Below are 16,917 nucleotides of genomic sequence, written 5' to 3' on the forward strand. Positions count from 1 at the left end.
GCCTATGGGTGCAGTCATCATTGTCAAGGTTACATTACTCAAAGTCACTGAGGGGTGAAAGCATTTCTGACCTTGGCCTGTTTACAGCTTCAGCTTCAGAGCCCGGCCAGAGCTGTTATAACGCTAAAGAAAATCATCTTTGTACGCAGAGGCAAGGCTGAAATGAGTGAGCGCCCTTTGCACTTGTATATAATCCCCATACACCAATCACTGTGCTCTGCAAATTGCACCATTTCTGTGGAAGCGACAGAAGGACAGGATTCCCGAGCAGCTCTCCGAGATTTCTCTGTCTGTCCCTGTCAGCTTGAATTTGCCGTAGCTCTGGCTGGGTGCATTCAGACCCAGGACGATGGCGTGACAATGTGTGCAAGTGTGTGTGTGTCAGTCAGGAAAAACTTGTTTTCATGTCACCCACTCCATCTTCTTCTCCCCGTCTCTTCCGCTTTTCTGCTCAAGCCTCCTTTAGCTCAAGAGCCTCATTTATTCATGCTTCTGGGCCCTTGATGCCATTTTCAGCTGGCAGCCGAGCACTCCTTTTTAAAAATTAACAGAAGTCAGTCGAGTTAACCGAAATAAATTCAACACGTCATTGTCCTGCTGGGTCCGGTGCGGAATTCAAGCGTGCACCAAAATGCAAGACAGCATTGGTGTGGATAACAAGCTATAACCTGAGAGAATGTCATTAAAACATGGGCAGCAGAGCAGGGTGTGAATGGTCTTTGAAGTCTTGGTCTTCATCTTGTTTGAATAGATTCTAGTCCTGCAGGTTTTTAGTTTCTTCCCACTGCCTCGCTCTGTCACTTTGAAGTAAGGAGAAGAGTTGGTATTGTTTCCGTTATTCCAGTGTTATCCTGGTGCTTTTATTTTCACAGATACTTTTCTCTTTACTGGATCAAAGTGTTTGCTCTTTGATGCTGTTTTTTTGTTCGAGTCAGGCACATTGTCTCGCAACGAGCATCCCTTATCCCGAGGGTTTAAGTGAGGGATACCACGGCGGTGACTGGTGACTCACAAAAACCCCAAAACAACAAAAAAACTTGCTGTTTGACACTATTTGATGACTTATCAATATTTTGTTCTGCTCAAAAAAGAATTAAAGACTGTGGATGGCGGGGAACCCCGTGTTTGCAGAGTGTGCTGCTGGCAGGCTGTCCGTCCAGTGACAGGTGATGCGGCATCTGGTAATTTACATGTGGGGATATCGTCTTCAGTTAGCTTCAGTAAGGAAGGGGGAGTAGCAGGCTGTGTTCATTGGATTTGTTAAGAAAAAGCCTGGACAGTAAAATATCAACACAAATCAAGAATTGCCAATTTACAATTCATACATGCTGCTACTGTTATTACTGATTATTTGGAAAATTGTCTGTTTAGCCCATCAGACTGTGGTCAGGTTAGTCCCTGCCCAGGTAACCTTTATATAGGAAACACAGGTAACAAATTCTTCAAAAACCACCTACGACACTCATATTTGAAACAAGCCACTTTAAGCCATCTTCTTCTCTGATTGGCTGCCCCCCTTGAAAGGAAGGCTTAAGGAAGTGGTAGGAGGTTGCTGTACACCCAGCCAGAGGTTTCCTGACAGAGATGACCATATTGGGGATAAAGAACTGTCTGAAACAGTGTTCAGGAGCACTCTTATGACTAAACTTTTGGCTAACAGGAATTATTTGCACATATTGTGTTCATTATTTAAAGCTATAGCCATAATATCTTGATGCACGAGCAATCATCCAGTTAAGGAAATCCCCCAAAACTGATTCCTTTCTTCTGGACACAGTATTTTCAGTGGAACAGTTTGTCCCTCATCAAAGAGACTCCTTCAGTCATAGCTGACTGCAGGTTTCCCCAATCTTATAAACAGTACATCTGCATAATGACTGAAACCAGCACTACTAACAATGGGCTGTGAGTTCAGTTTCTTTATGGTGAAAGATGTAGCCTTGATTCAGAGATGGTCTTTCCCTTTTAAATGGCCTCCCTGACTCCAAACCAGCGTTCCTCCCTTCCAGGATATGCACATCCTCATCAAGGAAAGAGTGGCCACTAGGGTGGAATTGATAAGGATTTAACGATTCTGATTCCATTATCGATTCTCATTGGCTCCACTTTCAGAGTCACCACCATCTCTAAGCAGCGTATCAAAGACGTTACATTCATGCAAATTAATTTCATGCTGAGTGTTCAAATGTTTGTGAATTTTGTTGGTTTCCTCTCTTTGTTGTGATTAGTGACGGGGTCATTACACAAAAAAGTAATTATTGCACATATTACACAGAACACTTTTCTTAAAAGTAATGCAGCACATTCCCAAAAGTTGATTCTGATCATCTGGATGTAGCGTTTTTAGTGGGAGAAATGTTTTGTCGCTCATCTAAGTGACTACTTCAGTCTCAGCTGACTGTAGGTTTCCCCAATCTTATAAACACATGGCAAACATATGTTTCTACCTGTAGTACTCACACTTTTATGTGAAATAAGTCAAATAAAGACACACACAGCTTCAAGATCAAACACACTTGGTCATTGTTGTCAGTGAGATTGGTCTATTGTTGAGGTTGGGTTCGTCCTGTAATCTCTTATGAACTACCTTCACTGCTTCAGCGACTGGAACACAAGTAAAGATAGATGTAACATAATATGAGACCATTGTTTCCTCCATAATTGCATCTCTCATCTTCTCAACAAAATCCAAAGTGTTGTGGATGTGGTGTTCAGAGCTGCCTACCAACAGGTTGAGGATCGAAGCCAGAAACTTTGAGGTGTTATAGGTAACTGAGTTGATCGTAGAGACAAATGGTCTTAAAGGTGCACCCTGTTTATGTATCTTCGGTAAACCATACAGACTTGGTGTAGCTTCCCCTGTGGTATGAGATCTGGTCATTGTCTGAAAAAGCCATTTGAATGAGTGACAAAACATTTCTCCCACTGAAAAATCCCACTGAATTTTTGCTATAGCCATAATGTAACTGTAATTTTTTTCTAAACTGTTTAATATCTGTCTTTATGCTAAGCTGTTATAATAACCTCCAGGCTGCAATGCTGCACTTAGACTTGAGATAATCTATCGTCTCATCTATTATCAACAGGGCAAATAAGCCAAATGTCAGCCTATTCCTTCATATAATATCCCATCAGCATTTCCCCCACCATCATGTATGATACACGCTTATCTGCACCATATGCTGCCTCCACTCACACACTCTAAAAGCCAAGACTTTTCCCTCTTTTCTCCACTGCTCCTCTTTTCTGACGCAGCTCTTTCACAAGGGCCTTAAGGCCTGATCCACTAATTTTAGCTTGGCGAGGAGGCAAAGACACAGATGGGACTCTTCTTGTTAATCTCATTTGCAAGTCTAAATTGTTTCTGTTTCTCTCCTGTGTTTTTCCATTTATCGCCTTTTACCGGCACCTTGATTGATATTGTGCAGATACGGAGCACGTGACCTGGAAATGATCGTAAACAGTGCATCATCACGCTCAGTGCTATTTACAGTGTGCATGTGTTTCTGTGCATGTGTGTGCGTGTGCGTGTGTGTGTGTGTGTGTGTGTGTGTGTTTGAGGAAAAGAGGGAAAGAAGGACGACCTAGGGGGCTGTGATAACACGATCAGATAGGAGAGCAGGCAAACCCAACCTAACACTGGAGGCCACACACACACACACACACACACACACACACACACACACACACACACACACATTACTGTCATGATACGTTGTGTGGCAGGCAGGGGAAGGACCCAAGATGCAGATTCACAGACACGGGGATAAACTCAAAAAACACAGCTTTATTGCTGGCCACGGGAGGCAATACAAAATAAATTAAAACTGGGAAAACTAAAGCATACACGGGGAACACAGGTGACACTGATAATCATAATGAGACAGGGCGGGGTGAACTGAACATGACATGTACAGGCACAGAGGTTCAGACAGGAGGAGAGAGAGCACGGGGAAAACACAGACATAACGGGCTGGGGAAACATGGAACAACCACAAAGGGAGACGAGGGCTCATAAATACATAGAGGGCACACAGGGGGGAGAGAGAGCACGGGGAGAACTTAGACATAATGGGCAGGGGAAACATGGAATAAAACATAAGGAGAGACGAGGGCTCACAGATACACAGAGGGGCACACAGGGGGTAAAAGCCATGAAGGGAAAACACTTAGGGAACAACACAACAGGGCAACTCAGAAAACATGGCCTAAATAAGGAACGAAATACAAAAATACAAGGAACTAAGAATACTGGGCCCACATGGCCCAGGACCATGACATCACCCCCCCCTAAAGGGCTGGCTCCCGACAGCCCAAACCCGAGAAACAAAAACAAAAACAGAAAACAACCCACCCAGGGCGGGAGGCGGGGGACCAGGACGGAGGGACCAGAACGGGAAACAAAACAAACAGAAAACACAGGAGCACATGACCATAGTCAAAATAAAGTTCAGGGGGCCGACCCAGAGCCCACAGGCACAAGAGTTCACGGGTCACACGGTCGGGGGGCCGACCAGGCGGGTGGCACAGGTGACAGAGCTGGTCCGGAGGCCGGCCGTGCGGAAGGCAGCGGCGGCGGCGATGGAGACGACGGAGACGACGGAGCAGTTCAGGAGGCCGGCCGCGCGGAAGGCAGCGGCGGCGGCGAGGGAGACGACGGAGCAGTTCAAGAGGCCGGCCGCGCGGAAGGCAGCGGCGGCGGCGAAGGAGACGACGGAGCAGTTCAAGAGGCCGGCCGCGCGGAAGGCAGCGGCGGCGGCGAAGGAGACGACGGAGCAGTTCAAGAGGCCGGCCGCGCGGAAGGCAGCGGCGGCTCTCCAGTGTCAGGCGTGCTGGCCATGGCCCGGTGGGCACAGGACCAGACGAAGCACAGGCTGAAGACTCAGAGGCTGGGCCAGACGAGGACGAAGGCTCTGAGGCTGCAGCAGACGAGGACGAAGGCTCTGAGGCTGCAGCAGACGAAGCACAGGCCGGAGCTGCAGCAGACGAAGCACAGGCCGGAGCTGCAGCAGACGAAGCACAGGCTGGAGCTGCAGCAGGACCAGGCGACGACGAGGCGGTCGCAGGTGGCGGCTGGACAGGCTCCTCGGGCCCTCCAGCTGATGCGGCGTGAGGCTGAACGGGCCCCTCGGACCCTCCAGCGGAGACAGGAGGCTGAACGGGCCCCTCGGACCCTCCAGCGGAGACAGGAGGCTGAACGGGCCCCTCGGACCCTCCAGCGGAGACAGGAGGCTGAACGGGCCCCTTGGACCCTCCAGCGGAGACAGGAGGCTGAACGGGCCCCTCGGACCCTCCAGCGGATGAGGTAGATGGCGGCGTGGGAGCCGCGGAGTCCTGGATGAGCTCATCCGAGCTCCCAGCAGGAGCTGATGCAGAGCCAGGGAGATTTGGGACCCCTGGCTGAATGTTAAGCTGACCAGCGGACCATACTGCTATCGGGGACTGGGCTACAGGAGCTACTGGGGACTGGGCTACAGGCGGCACTGGAGCTACTGGGGCCTGCGCTACAGGCGGCACCGGAGCTACTGGGGCCTGCGCTACAGGCGGCACTGGAGCTACTGGGGCCTGCGCTACAGGCGGCACTGGAGCTACTGGAGACTGAACTGAGGGTGGCTGCGAGGGAGCTAACTGAACTGAGGGTGGCTGCGAGGGAGCTAACTGAACTGAGGGTGGCTGCGAGGGAGCTAACTGAACTGAGGGTGGCTGCGAGGGAGCCAACTGAACTGAGGGTGGCTGCGAGGGAGCCAACTGAACTGAGGGTGGCTGCGAGGGAGCCAACTGAACTGAGGGTGGCTGCGAGGGAGCCAACTGAACTGAGGGTGGCTGCGAGGGAGCCAACTGAACTGAGGGTGGCTGCGAGGGAGCTAACTGAACTGAGGGTGGCTGCGAGGGAGCTAACTGAACTGAGGGTGGCTGCGAGGGAGCTAACTGAACTGAGGGTGGCTGCGAGGGAGCTAACTGAACTGACCTGGGAGGAGAAACACGAGCAGGAAAAGGAGCAGGCTCAGGGTCGACGAAAATAGCTCTATCAAAAATGAACCCGCTGTCCACTTCATGTTTTGTAGTTTTAGCATTGTCCGGTTTATGGCGGCGGGTGCGCCGCCTCCTTCGAGCAGAGGAAGCTGGCGCGATGGGCGCTGATGGCGCCAACACAGAGGGTGACGTGGTGGTGAGTTCCCCGTCGTCCGCCCCCATCCTTGCCAGAAATGAGACAGGCGAAAAATAGCCTAAGCGGATCGGAGACGGCGAGCGGCTGGTAGGCTGTGCAGCAGGTGAGAGGTCCTCCTCCGGGATGAGCCAGGGTTTCCGCCGGAGCTCGTCCTCCCGATAAGCCCGTAACACCTGCTGCCGCTCTTCTTCGCCAAAGTCTATGGCTTCCGTTGTCTCCGTGCGCCACGCCGTGCGGCCAGACCGCGGTGAAGACGCAGAAGCCGGCGGGGTGCGGGCGGAAGGTGTGTCTGTGGCGAGCCTCACCGTTCCAACTCTGACCGCTACTGGCTCATGAGACAGCGGCGATGACACCCGTTCACGGGACGGAGGTGTGGGTGCTGAGGCGGCATTCAGGACCCTCTGGGCCAGCGCACGGGCACGAAGCTCCTCCTTAAGGGGGCCCAGGGAGTCAAACGCCTCGACGAGGTGGGGGAGCTGTCGTAACCGTGGCTCCCGCAACAAAACGGCGTCCACGGCCGCCAATCCTGTGGAAACCACACTTGGATCCGCGCATCCGATGATGCGATCCATAATGCGGCAGAGCCGGTTCAGCTCCTCCCCTACCTCCTCTGAAATGTCCGCTGAGTCCGACATGGTCGTGTCGTCCTGGAGGTCCGCGGAGGGGTTGTGAACTGCTGGGTCCATGTTGTGGTCGCGTTCTTCTGTCATGATACGTTGTGTGGCAGGCAGGGGAAGGACCCAAGATGCAGATTCACAGACACGGGGATAAACTCAAAAAACACAGCTTTATTGCTGGCCACGGGAGGCAATACAAAATAAACTAAAACTGGGAAAACTAAAGCATGAACTGTACAAGGAACCGAACCACGGGGAGAATTACACACAACATGAGGGAGAACGCGACGCCGAACAGAGGGAGACTCAGACAGAAATACACAGAGGGTAAACGAGGAAAGTGGGCACACACGGGGAACACAGGTGACACTGATAATCATAATGAGACAGGGCGGGGTGAACTGAACATGACATGTACAGGCACAGAGGTTCAGACAGGAGGAGAGAGAGCACGGGGAAAACACAGACATAACGGGCTGGGGAAACATGGAACAACCACAAAGGGAGACGAGGGCTCATAAATACATAGAGGGCACACAGGGGGGAGAGAGAGCACGGGGAGAACTTAGACATAATGGGCAGGGGAAACATGGAATAAAACATAAGGAGAGACGAGGGCTCACAGATACACAGAGGGGCACACAGGGGGTAAAAGCCATGAAGGGAAAACACTTAGGGAACAACACAACAGGGCAACTCAGAAAACATGGCCTAAATAAGGAACGAAATACAAAAATACAAGGAACTAAGAATACTGGGCCCACATGGCCCAGGACCATGACAATTACAGTCCTGCCTCATTAAGAACATGGGCAGATGCTGGACTAGTGCTTGATTACATTTGGATTAGACCATTAGTGAAATGCAGGATTAGAAGACAGAGTTGTTGTCTTGTTCACCATAATTATCTCACTTAAATCCTCCGATTTTACAGTTAAAGGAAAGTTTGACATTAGACGTCCAAATTGCTTGAAAATGACTTTCTTCTTCCTGCGCTGACAATATTTTCACCCTCCTGACCCACTGAGTGTTTTACATGATAAAGACTCAGCCGCTGTCATCAGTGGTTCAATTTTTTTTGCTTGTGACTAATGAAACATAAAGCCTCTTGAATTTATTTCCTCAGGACAAATCCATTCATATAATGGATTTCATTCATATCATTAACGCAGAAATATTTTTCAATGTGCTCGTGTGCAATGCTGTCCTTTGTCGACTATAGAGCTGACGCCTAAACATGTGATGTGGACACATTATTTGTTACAGTGTCATCATCGAGTTTCTTACTGGAGAAACTTATTATGTTGTACATCTAAACAAGTAATCACATAATGTGAAAAATATGTTCAGAAAAAAGGCAAGAGTGTTTTTATTACATGTTTATTACAGAATTAATTATTTTATAGGTGTATATATAATATTTATTGCCGGTTTTTGGATGTGATTGAGGATGTTGCACACATCAAATACTTCTAGTTATTGTTTTATAACGTCTCTGTCTGATGGTGGCAGTTTATGATAGATGTTTTTGCTCTGATTTTTAGTGGTTTCTGATATCTAGATTAGAGGGGTTAAGAAGGGAAATGTCTACGTCCAGTCACAAGCTAAAGCAATGACACCACAAACTAGAAAGAAGAGAAAGAGGGGCGAAGCTGCTTTGGGATTAACTCTGGAGCTGATAAACTCTCTGCTCCCCACATATGACCAACTCACCCTGTTTCTCTCTTCTTTGTTTTAATGTCTCCTCCAGTGAGCAGAGTATCTGCCAGGCGCGGGCCTCTGTCATGGTCTACGATGACACCAGCAAGAAGTGGGTGCCCATCAAGCCTGGCCAGCAGGGATTCAGCCGCATCAACATCTACCACAACACTGCCAACAATACCTTCAGAGTGGTGGGAGTCAAACTGCAGGACCAGCAGGTAAGAAGTGCAGATGCTGGAGGTAAACTTGTTGCTGTGGGAGGATTGCAAATAGTCTGGATTGTGACTTGACTATACTGAAGGAGAGTGAGTGAACCAATGAAGTCTTAAAAATTTCTTCAGTCAAAGTCTGTGTGTGTGCGTGCTTCAAACCTCGTGAAATCTTAAAGCTCACCCGCCTCCGCTGTGACTTGAGTGAAATCTTCTTCACCGTCTGTCAGCCTCTCCAACGGCAACAGCTCATTAGCACTCGGCTCTTTTGCACCGCCGCAGACGTGTTTGGCGATAAGACGCGGAACACATGTAAACAGCGGGGTTATCAAGCACAGCAGTAATCAAAAACTGACAACTACAAAGATGTCTGAAAGTGGCAGAAAACCTACAAAGATTCAGAAAATGAAAATGGAGATTAAATAGCCAAAGGGATAACTTTTTCTTTTTTGGGGGGTGGTGGAATCTGGAGGATCGGAGCCTAAACCAGCTGCCATAGGACGAGAGGCTGGGGTATACCCTGGACAGGTTGTCAGGCTTTTGCAGGGCTATCAAGTATCATTTCAAAAGTTAAATATTAAACAACTCATTTAAAAAAAGGTTAACTAACAGAACCTACGCCAGCCAGCTGATTGCATTAAGACACTAAGACTTTGACTGCTGAAGTTCAAACTGAATCAGTGTGCAACATAATGGTGACGAAAGGTAATTTAAGTGATTCTGAATATGACATGGCTATTGGTGCCAGATGGGCTGGTCTGTGTATTTCAGAAACGGCTGATTTACTCTGACAATTATCTCTAGTTCACAGTGAATGATCAGGAAGAGGAAAGAGGAAAAAAAATGGCGGTTCTCTGGGTGAAATGTGTTGTTGATGCCGCAGGTCAGACCAGAGTGGTCACTGTTTTGAGCTGAATGAAGCAAACTAAGATGACAAACTAGTGAAGGAAATAAAAACACCTGAGGAAATAACCTACAAAATAAAACAGGAAATAACACGACAAACAATACACCTTTTTCCCTCGCTGTGTGTTTATACACCTCTCTGCATTTAATTATTAGTTATTATTAATCTCTGGCTCTCTTCCACAGCACGTCTTTGTGCCGTATTCTTCCCCACGCTCCCAACTGGCTGCCCCTCCCTGAGCCTGGTTCTGCTGGAGGTTTCTTCCTGTTAAAAGGGAGTTTTTCTTTTCCACTGTTGCCAAAGCACGTGCTCATTGGGGGTCATATGATAGTTGGGGTTTTCTTTATTTTCTTTGTATTTTTTTAGGGTTGAGACTTTACAATATAAAGTGCCTTAAGGCAGTTGTCGCTGTGATTTTGCGCTATAGAAATAAAACTTAATCGAATAAACTCACTCAGTTGGATATAAAATCACACAGCAGGGACTAAGTATTAAAGAGAACACGATACAGATGTCTTCTCTTCAGATGTTACTGTTACTGTGAATTTTGGAATTAAACTCAAAAGAATTGCCCAGAGCTCGAAGAGTTAAGTAGATGTCAGTGGGTAGCTGTGGAAAAACAAGATATAAACGACAGCATTTTTTCACAGCTGTGTTTCTTCTAAGTTACAGCTCATGATGTAAGCAACATAAAAATGAGAAACACAATGACTATTACAAGCTGTGCTGCTCTCAGACACAAAAATGTTTTATCTTTACAGTGGCGCAAAACACAGCGCACTCAGAATCCACAAATCCTTCCAAACAATGCAAGTTATGACCGTGTTGTATGTCTATGGGCGCGCTGCCATCTGTGGATTTAAATCATTTTTCAGATAAAAAAAAAAAGAAGAGAGAAATAACCTTGAAAAATAAAAACTCTCCGATAAAAGCAAAATACTTTCCAGTTTTTTCCTAACTGATGACTGCCTTTCCTGCATTCTCCTCTTGTCCTTCAAAGGTGGTCATCAACTACTCAATAGTGAAGGGTCTCAAGTACAACCAGGCCACACCAACCTTCCACCAGTGGAGGGACGCCAGGCAGGTCTATGGCCTCAACTTCGCCAGCAAGGAGGAGGCCACCACCTTCTCCAATGCTATGCTCTTTGCCCTCAATGTCCTCAGTGCTCAGGATGGAGGTGCGTTTTCCCACAGTACAAGACGCACACATGCACACACACTTGAGAAATGGAGGATGTCTTCTTATTTCATTTTATTACTCGATAGTTAGCTCCACTTTATTTCTCTCAGATAAGCACTCGGCACTTTTAATTCACAAAACTGGGCTGAACATGTGTGACTTAACACGGCGGGCAAAATGGTTAAAATGGGTTCAAATGTCATGTCATCATGGGTATGTGAGATTAGCTCTCTCTGAACTTTCCATGAACCAGCAGAGATGATAACCACTCCCTTACATTCTTTATGTACACGTGTAGAGTGATAGTGTGATGCAAATTAGTGTCAAGCAAAATTCAGAGTGTAGCTCTGAACAGTGGGCTGCTTAACTGCTGAAAGCTGCTGGATCATAGCCCATAAGAGTGGGCGATATAGTGGCAAAGTCATATCACAATATTTCAAGAAAATGTGTGACATTTCAGAAGATATAGGAAAGAAATACTGAATGCTTTATTGATGTTTGTAGTAATTTTAAAAAGAGCAACTTTTTCACTAAGTTGCTGCATATTTCCTTATTTTAAGTGTGAATCTATTGAAATGTGAACACAAAAGTAGCCTAGGTTGTGTTTAACACTTTAACAATAATAATAACTAAAGTTAACCTTGTAACTCTTCAGGAGCCTGTATGATTGGGTTGGGCTTTTTAATCAGCTGCTTAAAGCCTTGTTTGGCGGGCGTGGTTTGTGGCGCGGCTGAGGTGGAGGCTGACACACCTGAGGTGCATCAGCTCGTCACGCCTCCCCTGCATATAAGAGTGAAATGGGTCCTGAATGAATGTTTTTCCATTACATGTGGCTGCGAACTGAAAAGCTGCAGCCGGGAACCGTAAGAAACAAGCAACTGAGAATAAAGAAAGAAGTATGCTGAAAAGCATTGAAGTGTGGTCTTTACTGCCACACCTTGCTTTTCTATCACATTGATAGAAAAGCAAGTATTGATACTTTGTATCTATCCTCTAAGTTCAATATGTAGCCCACTCAACTGTGTTAAATAAATTGTTTTTTCATGAAATTAAAAAATATACCTCAAACATGCCCCTTTTTGTATTCACTTTTATTTATTGCCTAAAGCACATTTAAACAACAGAAACTGGACTGAAGTGATTCCAGGTCTCCTACAAACCCAGTTTCAAAATACATTAAAAGTTCAAAGGTGTGTTTTGTTGTGTTAGCTAATTATTTTTGAAATTAAAAGTCACACTGATATAGTGGTCATTAAATGAGAAGCTGCTTTCCTCTTATATAAGCTGCCTTTATAGGTTGAAAGTAGTATCGGTATTGGCAATACTGACCCTGTATTCACTTGGTCACATATCATCAGCTGTTCCTATTAGCTCCTCCTTTGTACCCTCCTTGCATTCAGGGTGTTTTTGCCTCGTGTGCTGAAACACTCTTTCCATTTCCATCTTTAACAGATTTCCCTGAAATATTTTGCAGAGCACTGCGATTCATTGGAAGTTGTTGAAGTAGCTCCCTTTTATGTAATAAATTGTCATCCGAGCTCTCAGATACACTTCGGCACTTCGGATATTGCAGTATATTTTTATTTCACATAGAAATTTCCACCTGTATCATTGCAGAGAATGCGATATAGCACAGACCTAACAACCGTAGACTCAGCAACGGACAGTTCAGTCAAGCTGAAATAAAAGATGTGCAGGTCTGAGACTCATGGTGAAATTACAGAAGAGGCAGGAAAGGTTTCCTGCGGGAAGTGATCTAAAAATAGTAGCCATACTTGAAGTTGTCTGGATATCACAGAAGGTTGACTCTGTTCATCTGGATGCAGAGTCTTCAGCAGGAGAAACGACAGTTTGCATATTAGCGATCATGAAGCTGACCCCGTGGCTCATTGATAGTTTTGGTTGGAATGCAGCTGTACTGTTTATAAGGTTGGGGCTGAGCCTAAATTAGTCACTTGGAGCATTGATAAAATATTTGTCACACTGAAAACTTTCTCAGTGTCTTTCAAGGGGCAATAGAGACTCTAACATCACCACATCAATCTGTCATGACATCACTTCACTGGGGGCTTAGCAATAAGATTAATTCTTTAATCTATTATAGATCAAAGATAGAGCTATCTGACATGCAGACAGACACAAATGTAATTATTTAATTAATATAAGCTGCATTTCATTGTGATCCCCACCAGGGCTTGCTGGGACACATCAGTGGAAACAGAGCTGTCGTCAGTGTTATTGGTTCCATCTGTGTTTTTCCTGCTGTAAGCCAAAACGTCTGCAAAAGGTTCTATTTAAAGACTTCAGCAGCGAGTATACATACAAGACAGGCAACCTCAATCCTCCAGAGTTCTGTGTATATGTGTGTGAGAAGAGAGACAGACAAATGTAAACTGAGGAGCGACTGAGAGGCAGAGTGACTGTCACAGCTTGCCAGTTATTACTCCAGCAGCAGCAGCGGCGGCGGCGTGCTTCCCCCTCCAGTCCCCTCCAGCCTCTTAATTAGAGTGAGTTATTGAGAAGATCTCCCTCGGGCCCCGTTCTAGAGAGCAGATCTTTTCATCTGCCTAATAACATGGGATGGGGAACAAAGAGGCTCGAGTGACAGCAGCCAAACGCAAGTGCACAAACACGTTGGGGAAGCATGTGCACATCTGACAGATAGAGAGACTGATAGCATCTCAGTGCTACCAGCTTGCCATGATACAGCGCTCACAAAGGTTGTATCATAACACACACAGATCAACTTTTATATTTACGCACAAGTGCGTGATCAAGGGGGAGAATTAGGAAATTAGTTTATTCCGGTATGTTGTTTCCTATTTTTATTTCTCAGCATGGCACAGGACCTGATTTTTGCATATCCATGCTCTCCAGCTGATTACATAAGACACGTTCACACTTTGTAAAGCTGAAACCAGAACATGGGTGTTCCTTGCTTGTGCCTAACACCCTCTAGTGGTAAGGAAGTCAAAACCTGACCTTTTGTCCTTAAAATTGCTTTCACCTTTAGAGAGGAAATATTACATGATGTAGGATATAAAACTGAGGAGAGGATCAAAAAGGAACATATGAAACAGCGGAGCACTGTTTATTCTTATTGCTTTGAAGGCCTATTTTCTCTGGGTTTTACAGAAAGATGTAACCTGTCACTTGTAAAAAGTGATCACTGTGTAAAAGTGATAACCAAAAGTGCCAAATGAACTCATATTTTGGAAGTAAGATAGGTCATTAATGGAATAAAACAAAAATATGATTGTTTAACATTTCATAAAATGGTATTAGCCAAAATAAGCCATTTTTAAGACCTACATGTAAGACCTGACAGGTGACAAAATAAAGGGAATATTTAAACTCTCGACTCTCTATAAATAGGAGTCGTCTATTCCAGGAAGACATACAGAAAAGGATGCGAGTCATATGCTGTGGACTGCATCCAGCCACCCAACTGAACACCTGCATTAACACTGTAAACTTTGGGGGTCACTGACCTCTCAGGCCCACCAGAGAAATCCTTGTATGATATGAAACTATTGATTGATCAACTATTGATTAAAGGGAATCACTGGAGGATGGTTTTGCACTCATCCACTAGACCTTCAGAGACTTAGCAAATCAATGCTGGGAAGTGCTGACGATGTTCTGGTGGCAGGTGGGGACGCAACTGCTTACAGAGGGCACTGGCACTGTTGTTGTTCTGGAGCTTATTAGAGCACCGGCCATTTGCTATCTTGTCACATGACACCCAAACACCAACTAAAGAATAAACTTTTGTTACTTATGTGACAAAAAAAACACTTTTGTTACTTAGTAACTCTTTATCCCCGCCCCCCACATGTTTGAGCCTTGATGTAAACCTGGAGTGCACGTGGATCATCTCGCTGTAATATTTGTGTGGCTAAGCAGCACTAGGCTGTGTAGCCTAGAGACAAAGTCGACCTTTTGAAACATTAAGCAGATATTCTCGCTGTGCTGCTGCCGCTCCTGGTGTTAGTTTCAAGAAGATGACAGATGATACTGTTGGTGAGGTAGGATGGGAGGAGGAGGGAAAGGCAGGCAGGTGAGGTGTGTGAGAGAGAGAGAGATAGTGAGGGAGATGATGAATGGAGAAGAAAAGGAGGAGGGAGAGGAAGAGGAGCTGAAGGCAAGAGATGGTTAGGAGGGAGTGGGTCTGTCAGTGCCTCTGTGTTTGCTGCAGCCGGTTTCTCTTCTTCAGCATGTCGTGTAGGTAAAAAAAACTGTGTGTGCAAACATCTGCATGACAATTCTGATTTTGAGTTTGTGTGTGTAGTTTTTGTGTGTTAATGGCTATTATTGTGTTATTATAATCCAGTAAATGGCAGAGTCAGTCAGGAATCATTAGCTGAATAGGGTAAACAAACTCAAATGGAACATATATTGGAATATTTAAACCAGTTAAAGCAGTGCAATACTCTGTTGTAGAGCGTGGCCTTTTTCAAACATGTAGAATAGCTTTTGTGTTAGTAACCCCTCCCTAAACCTGGTTCTGCTGGAGGTTTCTTCCTGTTAAAAGGGGGTTTTCCTTCCCACTGTCACCAAGTGCTTGCTCACAGGGTGTTGTCTGATTGTTGGGTTTTTTCTGTATGTAGGGTCTTTGCGTTACAATATAAAGCACATTAAGGCAACTGTTGTTGTGATTTGCTGCTGTATAAATAAAAATGAATTGAATTGAACTTGGCAGGCTCTGTTACTCACTCATCTAGTAGAAATAAATCCAACTAAACGTCTCTTTTGAGTCCTCTATCCTCTATCAGTCGATAGGGTCGTTTTTCTCTTCAATACATTCTGAAATCAACATTTTACTTTTGCAGTGATAGTGTCATGGCACTTGGCCCACGACCCAGTTTTTTATGTATTTTAGTTTTATTCTTGGATTATTGTATGTTCTCAGTGTCATCATCACCAGTGTGTGAATGTGTGTGTGAATGGGTGGATGACTGGATATGTAAAGCGCTTTGGGGTCCTTAGGGACTAGTAAAGCGCTATATAAATACAGGCCATTTGCCAATATGTCAACCAAAAACTGCTGGTTTGAGGTTCAGTTCAATTCAATGCTGTAAAGGTCCAAAGCTCTCGATTTACATATTGATCTACGTCCCTACCCTTACCTATGGTCATTAACTCTGGGTAGTGACCAAAAGAACGAGATCGCAGAAATGAACTGCATCTGAAGGGCAGCTGGCCTCTCTTTTAGAGGACATCGAAAGGAGTTCAGCAGGTCACTATAATACACATAAAGCTCTGTCTGTGTGCTGGTTTGGTTGTCTGCCAGCTCCTTCCCTGAAGGTTCTTATCTACATCAGATATTGTGATGTCTTCATGTTGCCTAGCAACTACATAGCAGTCAGCTAAAGTAACCTGTTTTTAGCATTTATGAACCTGTAACACCTTATAGAAGCACCATATGATTTTTATATCATTACAGTAACATCTCACTTATAGCTTTAAAACTTCAGGTATATATTATGATGCCGTCAGGTTGCCCATCAGCCACTTAGCATTGGGCTAAAATTGTTTACATTGTTTGCTTATATGACACGTGATAAAAATGCATTTTAATTTCACATGCAACACCACAAACAGGCCAAGCATGCACGGGCATTTATTAGTAAATTAAATTTTGTTGGGTCTAAACCTGTTCTGGACAAAACCTGGATTCTAAAAATATAACATTAGGATCTAAGATGAAACACCATGCATGTGTGTAGGACAGGTGTCTGATAGCAGCCATGACTCAAAGCTTTTGCCATCGTTGTATTTTTGGGTTTCTGTTACTTGATCAATAGCAGCCATTAGCACCATCAGCCAGAGTCTATTCCATTAGAGGTGTGAGCAGTGGAGAGAATCGTCAGTGAGCAGTGACCCTGAAAACAGGCTGACTATGTAGAGCCATAAAACTGTTATGTAAGGGACATCTTTACGTAGACAAAAGGGAACATGGTCTATAGAGTTTTATGCCTATTTCAAACACTTTTACAACTCTTGATTAGATTTAAAGGGAAGTGATCATAAATCAACCAAAAAGTAACCAAAAAACACCACAAGATTCCTCCTTACTTACTTCCTTAATCCAGAGGAATTCAGTCATGAGAACATCCTTGACATTGACATCT

At 45.3% G+C, this 16,917-nt stretch overlaps 1 protein-coding gene across 2 annotated transcripts in view; it reads left to right on the forward strand.

The window, feature by feature from the left end:
• evlb (Enah/Vasp-like b) overlaps positions 1-16,917 on the forward strand; it is a 42,229-nt gene that overhangs the window by 16,148 nt on the left and 9,164 nt on the right. For both annotated transcript variants that reach the window (XM_085372841.1, XM_085372842.1), the window contains exons 2-3: positions 8,537-8,705; positions 10,604-10,781. In XM_085372841.1, the coding sequence (XP_085228967.1) occupies positions 8,537-8,705; positions 10,604-10,781 (347 nt within the window). The remainder of the gene's footprint in view (positions 1-8,536; positions 8,706-10,603; positions 10,782-16,917) is intronic.

The sequence above is a fragment of the Diplotaxodon limnothrissa genome, linkage group LG15, assembly GCF_057381915.1.
Source record: "Diplotaxodon limnothrissa isolate DT_005_m linkage group LG15, D_limnothrissa_male_GT1.1, whole genome shotgun sequence".
NCBI lineage: Eukaryota > Metazoa > Chordata > Actinopteri > Cichliformes > Cichlidae > Diplotaxodon > Diplotaxodon limnothrissa.